The 15,418-nt window shown below is 43.1% G+C and overlaps 1 protein-coding gene across 2 annotated transcripts in view; it reads left to right on the plus strand.

Moving 5' to 3' along the window:
• Positions 1-12,221, plus strand: part of TPRG1 (tumor protein p63 regulated 1) — a 65,114-nt gene extending 52,893 nt beyond the window's left edge. For both annotated transcript variants that reach the window (XM_075268544.1, XM_075268545.1), the window contains exons 6-7: positions 9,589-9,742; positions 11,306-12,221. In XM_075268544.1, the coding sequence (XP_075124645.1) occupies positions 9,589-9,742; positions 11,306-11,500 (349 nt within the window). In that variant the 3' untranslated portion in view covers positions 11,501-12,221. The remainder of the gene's footprint in view (positions 1-9,588; positions 9,743-11,305) is intronic.
• Positions 12,222-15,418: the final 3,197 nt, after the last annotated feature.

Here is a 15,418-nt window from a genome sequence, read left to right on the forward strand (position 1 = left end):
AGTCATATCTGCTATTCCTTAATGTGCTCTGGTAAATTCACAAAAGATGAAGATAGGTTTGTAATATATAAATGTATTATCTGAGGTTCCCCAAAGGAGAGAAAGTAAACCTACTACATCATGCTAAAGCTGAGGGTTATTAGGGTCTAGGGACCAATTCCTGTCTGCTAGGTGTGTCAGTATTAAAGAGCTGGGTTTATCATTTGGCAGATGAGCAGTGATGTCACATACGGTTTTATGATGTCTAACAGAAGCAAGTACATGGCCAATTCATCTCTGTCACACCTGTGGTATACGGCTGCTGAGCCCATATTCCTGGAGTATTCCTATATTATAAGATTTAATTTTCCATAGTACTTTGCATTTCTTACAAGACCAGAAAGGGGTATCCCCACAGCAACAAAAATAAAGATTAAAACCTAACTTTTATTAAAGTCATTTAAAATAAGTCTATGAAGTTCATGTGTACCTCCTAGTACCACCTAGTGCAATAAAATCACTATTCCTCACTGAGTGGCAAGTCTTTTTATGCAGGCGTGTGTTCTGTGATACCTAATCCGTTTGTCGGGTGTTCACCCTGAATCTAGGTACTTGTTCACACCACTCTTTCTAGCCCTCCTAAGCCGACAGGTGCTCGTTCTGACCGCTCCCTCTCCCCTCCTCAAACAATTGGGTTTCACATTGACTGTGCTGGGAGTCTCTGCCTGAGCCTGGACACTTATGAGAACCCGCAGCTCTGGACCCTGCTAGTTATTCTGCCTGTGTCTGTGAGGACAGATTGATATTCTAGGACGTCAGATATGTTCGTCCCTTATATTATAGCGTCTCTAAGCGTTTCATCAAGATCATCAGGAGACGATTAAAATTTTTGCAGGCTGCCCTAATAACTATAGCCTGCCATCTAGCCTATTGCAATACCAGCGATATGGCATGTGGTAAAAACCACAGTTGAGACCGGGACCCTGATGGTGGATCCCGGTTGTAGTAAAGAGGCTGACACTGTGCTCTGTCGTCTCGCTCTTAAATAGCCCCCGAGCGAGTGTAGGGCTCCACCTCTTTTAGGTCACGCCCCCTCAACAGGTACCCACGTGGGGGAGTGATGTCTCAGCGACATCACGGGGGGGGGGGGGGGGGGGGGGGGCGTGTCCCAGCTGGAGCCGTTCATTTCATTGGCCCAAGATTCCTCCATGTCTCTCCTCAGAAACAAAATCACAATACCACAGATAGTGATAATGTTGCACTCATACCACTGGCAGTACTTCAGACCAGCAACACAATGTGAACACGGTTCAATAAGCATCCAGGATATATTGTATTGATGTTTAGACGGTAAGTATTCTCACACACACCCCCCCGAGTATATGGATTCAGTGTCACAATGTGAACGCCAAGGTTCTATACTCATAAATCAGGCCTCCCACAGCAAACATACTGTTTCATAAATGCCCAAGTCATATGGTAAATACCCTAGCATGTGGTCCCTCTGGTTATACCTAATACAGAACTGGCACCATGTACCTATTCCTGTCAGTCCACACATGCACAAATAAACCATTCTGTGTATGGGCAATTCGATAGTTTAGGGGTGAATGTCTATATTTAGGGGTGATTATCACCGTATGTGACCTCTATGTTGATAAATTTAACTAGGTCACACACAAAGCTATATGTCTTAAATAAATGAAAGAAACGAAATCCCGTCATTCAGACCCTCGGGTTTCATTGATGAAAATCGGAAGATCCATTGCGCCTCACGGCGAAGAATCATCTTATCCCAATTCCCACCTCTCATGGGTCTCGGGACCTTTTCAATAACCTGGAAACTGAGACATAAGGGGTCACCATTGTGTTTGTCCCAGAGGTGTTTGGACACGGGAATCTCTGTACGTCTGAGCACATCGCCCACATGTTCGAGGATTCGCACCCGCAGTTGGCGGCGGGTTTTGCCCACATAGTTCAACTCACAAGGGCATGTGATCACATATATCACCCCTTCCGTCCTGCAGTTAGCAAACTCTCTGATTTGGAAGATGTGTCCCGTGGCAGCCGCACGTATCTCCTTGCCCCGTTTTATGTAGCAGCAGGCTTTACAAGAGCCACATCTGTTGGTGCCCACCACTCCCGTCCGCCCCAGCCAAGTTCCCGGTGTTTGTAAGGGTGAGAGGTGACTGTGGGTGACCCTGTCCGCCAAATTGCGACCCCTCCTGAACGTAATCGAGGGGTGTGGGGGAATTACCCCACAAATGACAGGGTCTTGTTTTAAGATATCCCAATAGGTTTTAAAAATATTAGTGACCTCCCTTGACTGGCTATCATAAGAGCCGATCATACGGATCAGTTGTTTCCCCTCCGTTTTTGATTTGGGTATCAGGAGGGAGTTACGTGGGACCCTCCGTGCGGATTCTCTCGCCGCTTCTACCAAATGGCGTGGATATCCACGTGCCACGAAACGTTCAATGAGAGTGGAACTTTCCCTTTCAAAATCTCCCATCTCCGAGCAGTTCCTCCGTAATCGCAGGAACTGCCCTTTGGGTATTCCCCGTTTTAAGGGCTGTGGGTGTTGACTATTCCAGTGTAGGAGTGCGTTGGTTGCAGTAGGTTTCCTAAACAAGGTTGACGCAAATGTACCATCATTTTTTAGAGTAATCTCCACATCCAGGAATGGTATAGTTTTGGTGTCATAAAATGAAGTAAAGTGTAGGTTAAACTCATTAGAGTTGAGGGCATTCACAAACTGATCAAATTCAAGCTTAGTCCCAGTCCACACAATGACAATATCATCAATGAACCTGAGCCAAAGCACTATGTGCCTGGCCCAGGTTTCTGCATGTTGGCCGAAGACAACCCTCTCTTCCCAGTGTCCCAAGTACAGATTAGCATAAACGGGTGCGGCGGGGCACCCCATAGCGGTGCCCCACCGCTGATGGTACACCCGTCCGTCGAAAAGGAACACATTATGCATTAGGGTAAACTCCAGGAGATCTAGGACTAATTTGTTGTGAGCCCCAAACTGTTCTCCCCGGGTCCCTAGGAAGCGCCCCACAGCCCCACACCCCTTGTCATGGGGGATGGAGCTGTAGAGCGCCTCCACATCCAAAGTTGCCAGGGCCGCCCCAGATGGAATCTGGATGTCCTCTAACTGGCGGAGGACATCCATCGTGTCTCTGACATATGACGGGAGGGCCAACACGAAGGGCCGCAATATTTGGTCTAAGTAATTGCTGACCCCCTCGGTGACCCCCCCAATGCCAGAGACAATGGGGCGGCCCTTAAGAGGATGATAGCCCTTGTGGACTTTTGGTAGGCTATAGAATGTAGGGACCCGGGGAAACTCCGGACACATATACTTATATTCCTGATGTGAGATTAAACCCAAGCTTCTACCCTGGTCCAACAACTGGATCAAATCTCTGGCAAAATCTGGGGTGGGGTCTGAGGGAAGGACCAAGTAGTTGTCTTTGTCCTCTAGAATACGATTGCACATGGAGATGTATTCAGTCCTATCCATGACAACAACGTTGCCGCCTTTGTCCGCAGTTTTTATAATAATTGATTTATCAGACTCCAAAGATTTTAAGGCGGCACGTTGGTCATGGCTAAGGTTATTCCGCCTAGGGGTTCTATCTCTAGCAAGCTGGGACAATCTCTCTCTGACCATCCTTTCAAAGATATCTATACATTTATAGTCCCCAGGTGGTGGGTTATTGCAATTTTTTGGTTTCAAATTTGTCAGTTGTAAAGTTTCTTCCTCCCCCTGTGCCTCCAAGTAGAGGCTTTCCAGTGTCCTTAGCCCCTCCAAATCCTCCACCTCCACCCCTAATTCTCGTGCCCTTCTGGTGTCAGTTGAATCCATAAATTTGGACCACCGTAATTTCCGGGTAAAAAGTGCCAGGTCTTTGACCCAGTCAAAGTGACTAAAATTTTGGGAAGGTACAAATGATAATCCTCTAGCTAGGACTACACGTTCAGAATTTGTTAGTGGGCGCTGAGATAAATTAATAATTTGTAGTGCATCATCTTGTTTTTCCACTACAATGGGGGTAGCCCCTCCATTACATCTCATACTAGTGGTGGCTGTTCCAATCGCCCCCGTAGCATATAGCTCGTTATCTGTGGAGTCTGGGCTAAAAAACCCCCAGATATATTGGCACTCCCAGTGTCCCTGGCGGGGTTACGTGGTTTGTTTTTACCCCTATGACCAGAACTCAGCCCTCGTCCCCTACTTCGAGTTGTTTCCCTGGGTCTACTATTAGAGTCATTGTCAGACCAATCGTAATCTGAAGAGGAAATATCTGATATAGTCTGGGGTTTGTTCGCCCCCCAGTACGCTCTGTTCTCTTTAAATTCTTGTAAATCGCGAGTAAACTGTTGATGTTTACGATTTTTTATAAAATTTGTGAACTTCTCTATGTTTAGTTGAAGTTCTTTTTCTTTCTTACTAAACTCCGTTTCACTTAAAAAAGTGCGCGCCTTCACAATCAGTTCTTTGAGTTTTTCATCTAATTTAACCAGATTTTTCCTTTCCTCCTCTAAAATGAGGGATATCAGTCTCAATGAGGACTCAGTTACCTCCTTGACCCAAGCTGTAATAAGGGCGGGGGTTCTGACTCTAGGTGCTGGTTGTACTGGATTTCTCAGGCCCCTGGGGACTATTTTATTCTCCAAATAGTTTTGTAGTGCCTGTACCTCCCACCAACAACCACCACCAGTATGAGATGTAATGGAGGGGCTACCCCCATTGTAGTGGAAAAACAAGATGATGCACTACAAATTATTAATTTATCTCAGCGCCCACTAACAAATTCTGAACGTGTAGTCCTAGCTAGAGGATTATCATTTGTACCTTCCCAAAATTTTAGTCACTTTGACTGGGTCAAAGACCTGGCACTTTTTACCCGGAAATTACGGTGGTCCAAATTTATGGATTCAACTGACACCAGAAGGGCACGAGAATTAGGGGTGGAGGTGGAGGATTTGGAGGGGCTAAGGACACTGGAAAGCCTCTACTTGGAGGCACAGGGGGAGGAAGAAACTTTACAACTGACAAATTTGAAACCAAAAAATTGCAATAACCCACCACCTGGGGACTATAAATGTATAGATATCTTTGAAAGGATGGTCAGAGAGAGATTGTCCCAGCTTGCTAGAGATAGAACCCCTAGGCGGAATAACCTTAGCCATGACCAACGTGCCGCCTTAAAATCTTTGGAGTCCGATAAATCAATTATTATAAAAACTGCGGACAAAGGCGGCAACGTTGTTGTCATGGATAGGACTGAATACATCTCCATGTGCAATCGTATTCTAGAGGACAAAGACAACTACTTGGTCCTTCCCTCAGACCCCACCCCAGATTTTGCCAGAGATTTGATCCAGTTGTTGGACCAGGGTAGAAGCTTGGGTTTAATCTCACATCAGGAATATAAGTATATGTGTCCGGAGTTTCCCCGGGTCCCTACATTCTATAGCCTACCAAAAGTCCACAAGGGCTATCATCCTCTTAAGGGCCGCCCCATTGTCTCTGGCATTGGGGGGGTCACCGAGGGGGTCAGCAATTACTTAGACCAAATATTGCGGCCCTTCGTGTTGGCCCTCCCGTCATATGTCAGAGACACGATGGATGTCCTCCGCCAGTTAGAGGACATCCAGATTCCATCTGGGGCGGCCCTGGCAACTTTGGATGTGGAGGCGCTCTACAGCTCCATCCCCCATGACAAGGGGTGTGGGGCGCTTCCTAGGGACCCGGGGAGAACAGTTTGGGGCTCACAACAAATTAGTCCTAGATCTCCTGGAGTTTACCCTAACGCATAATGTGTTCCTTTTCGACGGACGGGTGTACCATCAGCGGCGGGGCACCGCTATGGGGTGCCCCGCCGCACCCGTTTATGCTAATCTGTACTTGGGACACTGGGAAGAGAGGGTTGTCTTCGGCCAACATGCAGAAACCTGGGCCAGGCACATAGTGCTTTGGCTCAGGTTCATTGATGATATTGTCATTGTGTGGACTGGGACTAAGCTTGAATTTGATCAGTTTGTGAATGCCCTCAACTCTAATGAGTTTAACCTACACTTTACTTCATTTTATGACACCAAAACTATACCATTCCTGGATATGGAGATTACTCTAAAAAATGATGGTACATTTGCGTCAACCTTGTTTAGGAAACCTACTGCAACCAACGCACTCCTACACTGGAATAGTCAACACCCACAGCCCTTAAAACGGGGAATACCCAAAGGGCAGTTCCTGCGATTACGGAGGAACTGCTCGGAGATGGGAGATTTTGAAAGGGAAAGTTCCACTCTCATTGAACGTTTCGTGGCACGTGGATATCCACGCCATTTGGTAGAAGCGGCGAGAGAATCCGCACGGAGGGTCCCACGTAACTCCCTCCTGATACCCAAATCAAAAACGGAGAGGAAACAACTGATCCGTATGATCGGCTCTTATGATAGCCAGTCAAGGGAGGTCACTAATATTTTTAAAACCTATTGGGATATCTTAAAACAAGACCCTGTCATTTGTGGGGTAATTCCCCCACACCCCTCAATTACATTCAGGAGGGGTCGCAATTTGGCGGACAGGGTCACCCACAGTCACCTCTCACCCTTACAAACACCGGGAACTTGGCTGGGGCGGACGGGAGTGGTGGGCACCAACAGATGTGGCTCTTGTAAAGCCTGCTGCTACATAAAACGGGGCAAGGAGATACGTGCGGCTGCCACGGGACACATCTTCCAAATCAGAGAGTTTGCTAACTGCAGGACGGAAGGGGTGATATATGTGATCACATGCCCTTGTGAGTTGAACTATGTGGGCAAAACCCGCCGCCAACTGCGGGTGCGAATCCTCGAACATGTGGGCGATGTGCTCAGACGTACAGAGACTCCCGTGTCCAAACACCTCTGGGACAAACACAATGGTGACCCCTTATGTCTCAGTTTCCAGGTTATTGAAAAGGTCCCGAGACCCATGAGAGGTGGGAATTGGGATAAGATGATTCTTCGCCGTGAGGCGCAATGGATCTTCCGATTTTCATCAATGAAACCCGAGGGTCTGAATGACGGGATTTCGTTTCTTTCATTTATTTAAGACATATAGCTTTGTGTGTGACCTAGTTAAATTTATCAACATAGAGGTCACATACGGTGATAATCACCCCTAAATATAGACATTCACCCCTAAACTATCGAATTGCCCATACACAGAATGGTTTATTTGTGCATGTGTGGACTGACAGGAATAGGTACATGGTGCCAGTTCTGTATTAGGTATAACCAGAGGGACCACATGCTAGGGTATTTACCATATGACTTGGGCATTTATGAAACAGTATGTTTGCTGTGGGAGGCCTGATTTATGAGTATAGAACCTTGGCGTTCACATTGTGACACTGAATCCATATACTCGGGGGGGTGTGTGTGAGAATACTTACCGTCTAAACATCAATACAATATGTCCTGGATGCTTATTGAACCGTGTTCACATTGTGTTGCTGGTCTGAAGTACTGCCAGTGGTATGAGTGCAACATTATCACTATCTGTGGTATTGTGATTTTGTTTCTGAGGAGAGACATGGAGGAATCTTGGGCCAATGAAATGAACGGCTCCAGCTGGGACACGCCCCCCCCCCGTGATGTCGCTGAGACATCACTCCCCCACGTGGGTACCTGTTGAGGGGGCGTGACCTAAAAGAGGTGGAGCCCTACACTCGCTCGGGGGCTATTTAAGAGCGAGACGACAGAGCACAGTGTCAGCCTCTTTACTACAACCGGGATCCACCATCAGGGTCCCGGTCTCAACTGTGGTTTTTACCACATGCCATATCGCTGGTATTGCAATAGGCTAGATGGCAGGCTATAGTTATTAGGGCAGCCTGCAAAAATTTTAATCGTCTCCTGATGATCTTGATGAAACGCGTAGGGACGCTATAATATAAGGGACGAACATATCTGACGTCCTAGAATATCAATCTGTCCTCACAGACACAGGCAGAATAACTAGCAGGGTCCAGAGCTGCGGGTTCTCATAAGTGTCCAGGCTCAGGCAGAGACTCCCAGCACAGTCAATGTGAAACCCAATTGTTTGAGGAGGGGAGAGGGAGCGGTCAGAACGAGCACCTGTCGGCTTAGGAGGGCTAGAAAGAGTGGTGTGAACAAGTACCTAGATTCAGGGTGAACACCCGACAAACGGATTAGGTATCACAGAACACACGCCTGCATAAAAAGACTTGCCACTCAGTGAGGAATAGTGATTTTATTGCACTAGGTGGTAGTAGGAGGTACACATGAACTTCATAGACTTATTTTAAATGACTTTAATAAAAGTTAGGTTTTAATCTTTATTTTTGTTGCTGTGGGGATACCCCTTTCTGGTCTTGTATGAATTACTGGTAATCCCAGATCCTTGCTTAGAAATTGGTACTTTGCATTTCTTCACAGTAATTTCCGGGGAACAGCCAGTGGCGTTGCAGGATATTTAGCTTTATGAGAATTAATCTTTCTGCGGCAGAAATTGAGACAAGCCCCGTAGCATTCCAAGATGGAGAAATTCCATTTGTCAAGTGTCTTATAATGAAGCTTGATAATTTGGTCCTTGCCAGAAACATTTCTTTAACATTACTGGTAATGGAAAGCTTTGTAACTTAACACATGCCTGTACTTTAGGACAGATGGTCAAATACTGAAGAGTGTGGCGGTAAGTAAATTTGTACAATAGCGTACTTGCACACAAAGCTGCTGACTCCCCATTGTGTGTATTGTTTTAATGGACTGCTGCCAAGAGTTTCCATTAACCGCACATACCGCGTTTTCACTAAGCTGGGGTTTTGTTACCAGACGCAAAGAAAACACAGTGATGTTGAAATAAAACTGTTGTGTTATGGAGAGAGAATGGCATGCATCGCAATTCATCATTTTTTTCAGCGAGATATCTAATCTTTTAAAGAGGATTACACGCAGAAATTATTAGGTTTCGAATCTCATACAATATATAGATATTTTATTATAGCTAATGTATTCTAAATATGCTGATAGATAGTATAGTGTGTCTCGGGTAAGGGAGGAACTTGATATTTTTCTGCTTAAGCATCATAATGCATTGTGGTAACACTTTGGGTGGTTATGACCGCCTCGTCGTGAATAGGAATGTGCCACTGCTGTCCTCCCATTGTGCAAAGAATAATATGTATGTACGTATGTGCCTGATCAAAACTATTCAGCGTGGCGGATGGATTTGAAACAATGGCTAATAGCTTCTGGACAATACAAGTATATTACTAGCTTCAAGACCTCTTGGCCAGTCAGATGTATCACGACACTCAAGAACTGATCAATTTCCACTTTCAATGGTGTGTCCAGCGGTGTATACCGTTTAGGGTGGATTCACATATACTTTGCAGTTTATTTTACAGGTTAAAAATACTGCTGCCAGATGTTTCTATAAAGTGCAGTGCAGATAATAGCTTCTTCTACATATTGTAATATCATGTCCACACACATTATGTTTCACTGTATAATGGCGTCACTATTTCTCAACATGATTTTACAGCAGCGCATTTTATACCCCTTTTTTTTTTATCTTTTCAGGAGAGATGGAGAAGGTCTGCGCATCCACTGGGATAAATTGCGTGAAGCCAACTTTCTTTCCCGATGGAACCCTATGTCTAGCGATCTACCATACACCACCTTCATCAATCACCCTCTAAATACCTTTTCTGAAAAGTTCTCTGCCATCAGCCAGGTAATACATAATTCTAAACTTGTTCAGTCAATAGGGATGATTTTTATCCACATATTTTCTATTACTGCGTACATACTTGCTTATCAAAAGGTGTCCCCCACAGTGCGCTGCTAGGGTGTTCTCCAGAACAGTAAATCTCTTAAGTTGCTGAGTAGGTGAAAGGGAGGTCTATATAAGTTTCTTCCAATGAAGTCACATATTTGGTATACGGCAGTGCTGCTCATATGACAGGTGCTGTGTGGAATCCAGCTATGTGGGTTGGAAAACTCTGTTTGGAGTGTGCACCCACTGTACTCTGTAGGAGGATGACATTTTTCCTGAAACATGAACTCTGCAGCATTTGCAAATAGAAACAAGCACATGTTTAGAATCAGGTCTTTTCAGGGTCATACTACAGTAAAACTTTCAGCTTTTCACATTCATTCAAGGTACCTTTTATGTTTATGGCCTTTAAAACAGATTGGCTTAATAATGTACACTTAAACATTTCCACTAGAGGGCAGTGTGAGCCCTATCAACATGTTCAGTATTATAAGTTAAAGGGAACTTGCACCCATCATGACAGACCAATGAGACACAGCTCGTCCATAGATGAGCATTATCAGGAGCGGGAGGGGGGAGTTCCTCCCCGCTCCACAGCACAGCGTGATTGGCGCCGCGAGGCAGAAGGACGTCTCTGGCTAATGGTCAGAAACGCCCTTCTGACCATAGAGCACTACGGTACCGGCACCGTAAGCTCTTTACACCGGGCACGGATCGGGAAAGCCGACAGTGCGCTGAATTCAGCGCACTGTCAGCTTTCCAGCAGTATATAACACTGCATGTGCCCAAAAGTGGTGAAAGGTCCTCTTTAAGTATATAATTTCACATGTGTTATTTCATAGTTTTGATGCCTTCAGTGTGAATCTACAATTTTCATAGTCATGAAAATACAGAAAACTGAATGAGAATGTGTGTCCAAACTTCTGGTCTGTACTGTATATACAAAATTATGACCGAGATAAACTGTACAATGCTATTTCTATATTTTTTTTTTAATGTAGATAGTGAGCCCCCATATAGGGATCACAATGTACAATTTTTTTTTTTCATTTTTAAGTATGTCTTTGTATAATGGGAGGAAATCCATGCAAACACGGGGAGAACATACAAACTCCTTGCAGATGTTGTTCCTGGGGAGATTTGAGCCCAGGACTCCAGCGCTGCAAGGCTGCAGTGCTAACCACTGAGCCTGCATGTTGCCTCTACTATTTCTATAATTCTTGTAGAAGTGAATGGAAGTTGCAGAAGCAGTGATGTACAGTTTCTGTAATTCGGATTCACTTTAATGGGTTATTGAGACAGCATAGCACAGCCAGTTTAGCTATTTCTATAATCCTGGCCACCTCTGTAAGCTTTGATGCATTGGGATGATACCAGGAGACCTCCGCTCTGTCATAGATCTGAATACCTCTTTAATCTCCACCATTAGGTTGAAGAGAATAGTTATTGTAGGTGTGGAAACATTATTGTACCAGTCTGAACATCTGATTTTATCTGATTTTATTTCTCTTGTATCTTCAGATTTCAGTCTTTAATGATCAATTGGTAAAAGCTGTCCAAGAAGCACACAAGACTAACCCTGTACCAGGGCGAGCGAATGGAGCCTTGATCTTAAACCAGCCCCTTCTGATTGAGACATACGTTGGATTCATGTCCTTCATTGGAAACCGCAACAAACTTGGCTATTCGCTTGCAAGAGGCAGTGTTGGGTTTTAAGTAAAGCTGACATTGTTGAAGTGTCACGCGTTTCAGTTGTTTTTGCTGTACACATATAAGTAAGCCATATTAACTTGTTATGTGTTAATGTATGGAAGAGATCAGTCTCGGCTCTGACGCGTCAAACAAGTCTTTCTATTGTTCTTTTGTGTTACTATGATTTAAGGGATTAAGACCAGAGATGACTAACTGAATGTTAATGTTAGGGGACCACTAAAGAGTGTGTACGTCATATTATGTTTTTAATATTAATCATTTATACATCTTGTACATCATGGGACAATAAAAGCTTTAATAAATATAGTCTAAATTAATAAAACTTAATATGTATATTTATTGGTGGCTTTATGTGTGTTCTTGTCTTTTTCTTTGTTCTAAAGTTTATAGCAGATTCCAGTATCTCAGTCACACGTTTTCCTTGCACAATCCGTTTCCCAGCCCATTTTTATTAGCAGAACCTATAAAATAATCCCAAATAAATGAAGTGGGATCCAAGGCAACTATTGATAAATGCATTAAACATTAAAAAGTTCATATTTTATCAGCTCTTCATACTATGCCCATAAAGCACTACATAGTGCAACCTTGTCAGACCAACAAATGTTACTGTTTGTATAATGAAAAGTTGTACAATTTTCCATATACTTTCTGTAGCAATTCCTCACAGTTTTCTAGATCTCTGCTTGCTGTCATGTGTTTTATACATGTCCAACGGATAAAAATCAGTCCATAGTTATGTGATGTAACACAGGTCACATGACAGCAAGTAGAGATCTAGAAAACTGAGAGGAAATGATATAGAAAATATATTGAAAATTGTGTAACTTTTCATTATACAAACAACATTTGTCTCTTAATATTGGTCTGAACCCGACCAAATCCTATAACTAAAGTAGTCTACACTCATACAGGGTAAAGCCACATAATGCTTTGCAGCACTGTCACATGTTAAAAATCCCAAATGCCATTTTCCAGCAGCTTTGTGAGCCTCAGCAATATGACTGTTCAGCGGTTGGAAACTGTACTAGCGGCACCGGCCATGCCATCTTTAACTGAGACTTGACACTAAGGTTAAGACTATATACAATAATGAATGCAATTATATGGCGAGCCAATACATTGTGCAAACTTTTAGACAGGCGCTCTGTGCGCCAAATTTATCAGAAATTTGAAAAAAGGTTCAATCTCCAATGGAAAATGTTGTCTTCTTTTACAGCAAGTGCTATGGAACAGACTCCTTGGATATAACTGATTCCTTCAGGAAAGGCTTAGATGCTTTCTGACAAAATAACAAAGTATTATTTGTTTGACCCAGTCAGATTGCCATGTTGTTCAGAACATTTTCTCTAATTTCAGACAAAGTGCCACAAAACTATTCAAGTTTTTCATCTCTCTTGGGGTCAACAGGAATAAACTATGTATGTAATCCAACTATAAAGGGCGTACAGGAACATGTGCAGATCCACAGCAGGATAACAACACCTGGATCCCCCAAAAATGTTGTATACTAGATAAAGAACCCAGGAATGTAAAAGTAGGCCTTCACACTGACATCATGAGATCTAATTTTTTTTCTTATGACTGTGAGTTATTAACATACAATAGCACAAGTTTCTGTTTCTTTTTACTAATGCACCCAAATCTGTTTCCCTTTCCCGTACTTTCTCCACTCCCTCCCTCTTTTGTGTCTACATATATGTCATTTGGATTGATGTGAGTGTTCCTTCCCCCATATACTAATGGTTTAACCATAGGATTATTCTTGATTGGATTTATAGTCTGTTGTATCGTACAGTGGGTATGGAAAGTATTCAGACCCCTTTAAATTTTTCACTCTTTGTTTCATTGCAGCCATTTGCTAAAAGCAAAAAAAGTTCATTTTATTTCTCATTAATGTACACAAAAAAAAATGTAGATTTATTGCAAATTTATTAAAAAAGAAAAACTGAAATATCACATGGTATTCAGACCCTTTGCTCAGTATTGAGTATTTGCACCCTTTTCAGCTAGTACAGTCATGAGTCTTCTTGGCAATGATGCAACAAGTTTTTCACATCTGGATGTGGGGATCCTCTGCCATTCAGATCTTCTCCAGTTCCATGAGGTCAGATGGTGAACGTTGGTGGACAGCTGGAAGAGGTTTTCTTCCAGGATATCTCTGTACTTGTCCGCATTCATCTTTCCTACAATTGCAACCAATCATCCTGTCCCTGCAGCTGAAAAACACCCCCATAGCATGATGCTGTCACCACCATGTTTCACTGTTGGGATTGTATTGGGCAGGTGATGAGCAGTGTCTGGTTTTCTCCACACGTACTACTTAGAATTAATGCCATAAAGTTTAATCTTCATCTCATCAGACCAGAGAATCTTATATCTGATAGTCTGGGAGTCCTTCATGTGTTTTTTGACAAACTCTATGTGTGCTTTCATATGTCTTGCACTGAGAAGAGGCTTCCTTTGGGCCACTCTGCCATAACGCCCCGACTGGTGGAGGGCTACAGTGATAGTTGACTTTATGGAACTTTCTCCTATCTCCCTACTACATCTCTGGAGCTCAGCCACAGTGATCTTTGGGTTCTTCTTTACCTCTCTCACTAAGGCTCTTCTCCCATGATTGCTCAGTTTGGCTGGATGGCCAGGTCTAGGAAGAGTTGTGGTAGTCACAAACTGTATCCATTTAAGGATTATGGAGGCCACTGTGCTCTTAGGAACCTTGAGTCTTGCAGAAATTCTTTTGTAACCTTGGCCAGCTCTGTGCCTTGCCTCAATTCTGTCTCTGAGCTCCTTGGGCAGTTCCTTTGACCTAATCATTCTTATTTGCTCTGACATGCACTATGAGCTGTGAGGTCTTATCCAGTTTGTGAGGTCCAATCAGTTTAATTAACCACAGCTGGACTCCAATGAAGAAGTAGAACCATCTCAAGGAGGATCCAAAGGAAATGGAGAGCATATGAGTTAAATATGAGTGTCACAGCAAAGGGTCTGAATACTTATGACAGGGAAGACGCTCAAGTTTTTTGTTTTTTTATACTTATGACCATGTGATATTTCAGTTTTTCTTTTTTAATAAATTTGTAAAATATCTATATTTCAGTTTTTTTATCTGTGAAGATGGGGTGTTGAGTGTACATTAATGAGAAAAAAAAAAGAACTTTTAGCAAATGTCTGCAATGAAACAAAGAGTGAAAAATTTAAAGGGGTCTGAACACTTTCTGTACCCATTGTATATGACCACATGGGCATGTTACTAGGTAGCCTGTGCCATACAGTTAAGTTGTTGTAATTGTTTATCTAGTTCTCATGCTATTTTATTTAGTCTTGTTCTTTGTATAGCTGTATGTATTGTGATATCTCTAGGTTATAAGATGATCAACTTCATCTTGAATTTTGGAGACCGTGTAATCCACATTTATGTTTTCTATGTGAATGAACCTTGTCATCATTTGTTCTATTTTTGTCAATTTTCTAAATTTCAATAAATGTGATAATGAAATTAAGACATGTAGAGATAACCATGGAAATTGTGAACATTATGTTATAGGTAAAATGTGTTTGGTGGCTATATACTAATACCCTGAAGCAGATACACACATAAAGGAAGTAGACTAGCAGATCCTTGTACCAAGTTCAGTGCGGTCACAAGTTTGGCTGTTGAGTAACTGATTTCTTGGGCATCCCATAGCATACATTTTAGTATATTGCGTATGTGTTCTTCCTGAGTGTAGAAATATTTTGAGTAATCTTGATTTATAGTGACTGATGCAATTCCTGTTTTATTATGATTATTTCACAGGAAAAATCAACCCTGCCCTGAGGAGACAATGGCACAATACACATGTAAACCGCTTGGCTCTTTGCATGTGGATGACTCACCCGACTGTGTTATCCACGTGTTCCCGAGCAGGAGATCATTAC

The sequence above is a fragment of the Leptodactylus fuscus genome, chromosome 3 (genome assembly GCF_031893055.1).
Source record: "Leptodactylus fuscus isolate aLepFus1 chromosome 3, aLepFus1.hap2, whole genome shotgun sequence".
Classification (NCBI taxonomy): domain Eukaryota; kingdom Metazoa; phylum Chordata; class Amphibia; order Anura; family Leptodactylidae; genus Leptodactylus; species Leptodactylus fuscus.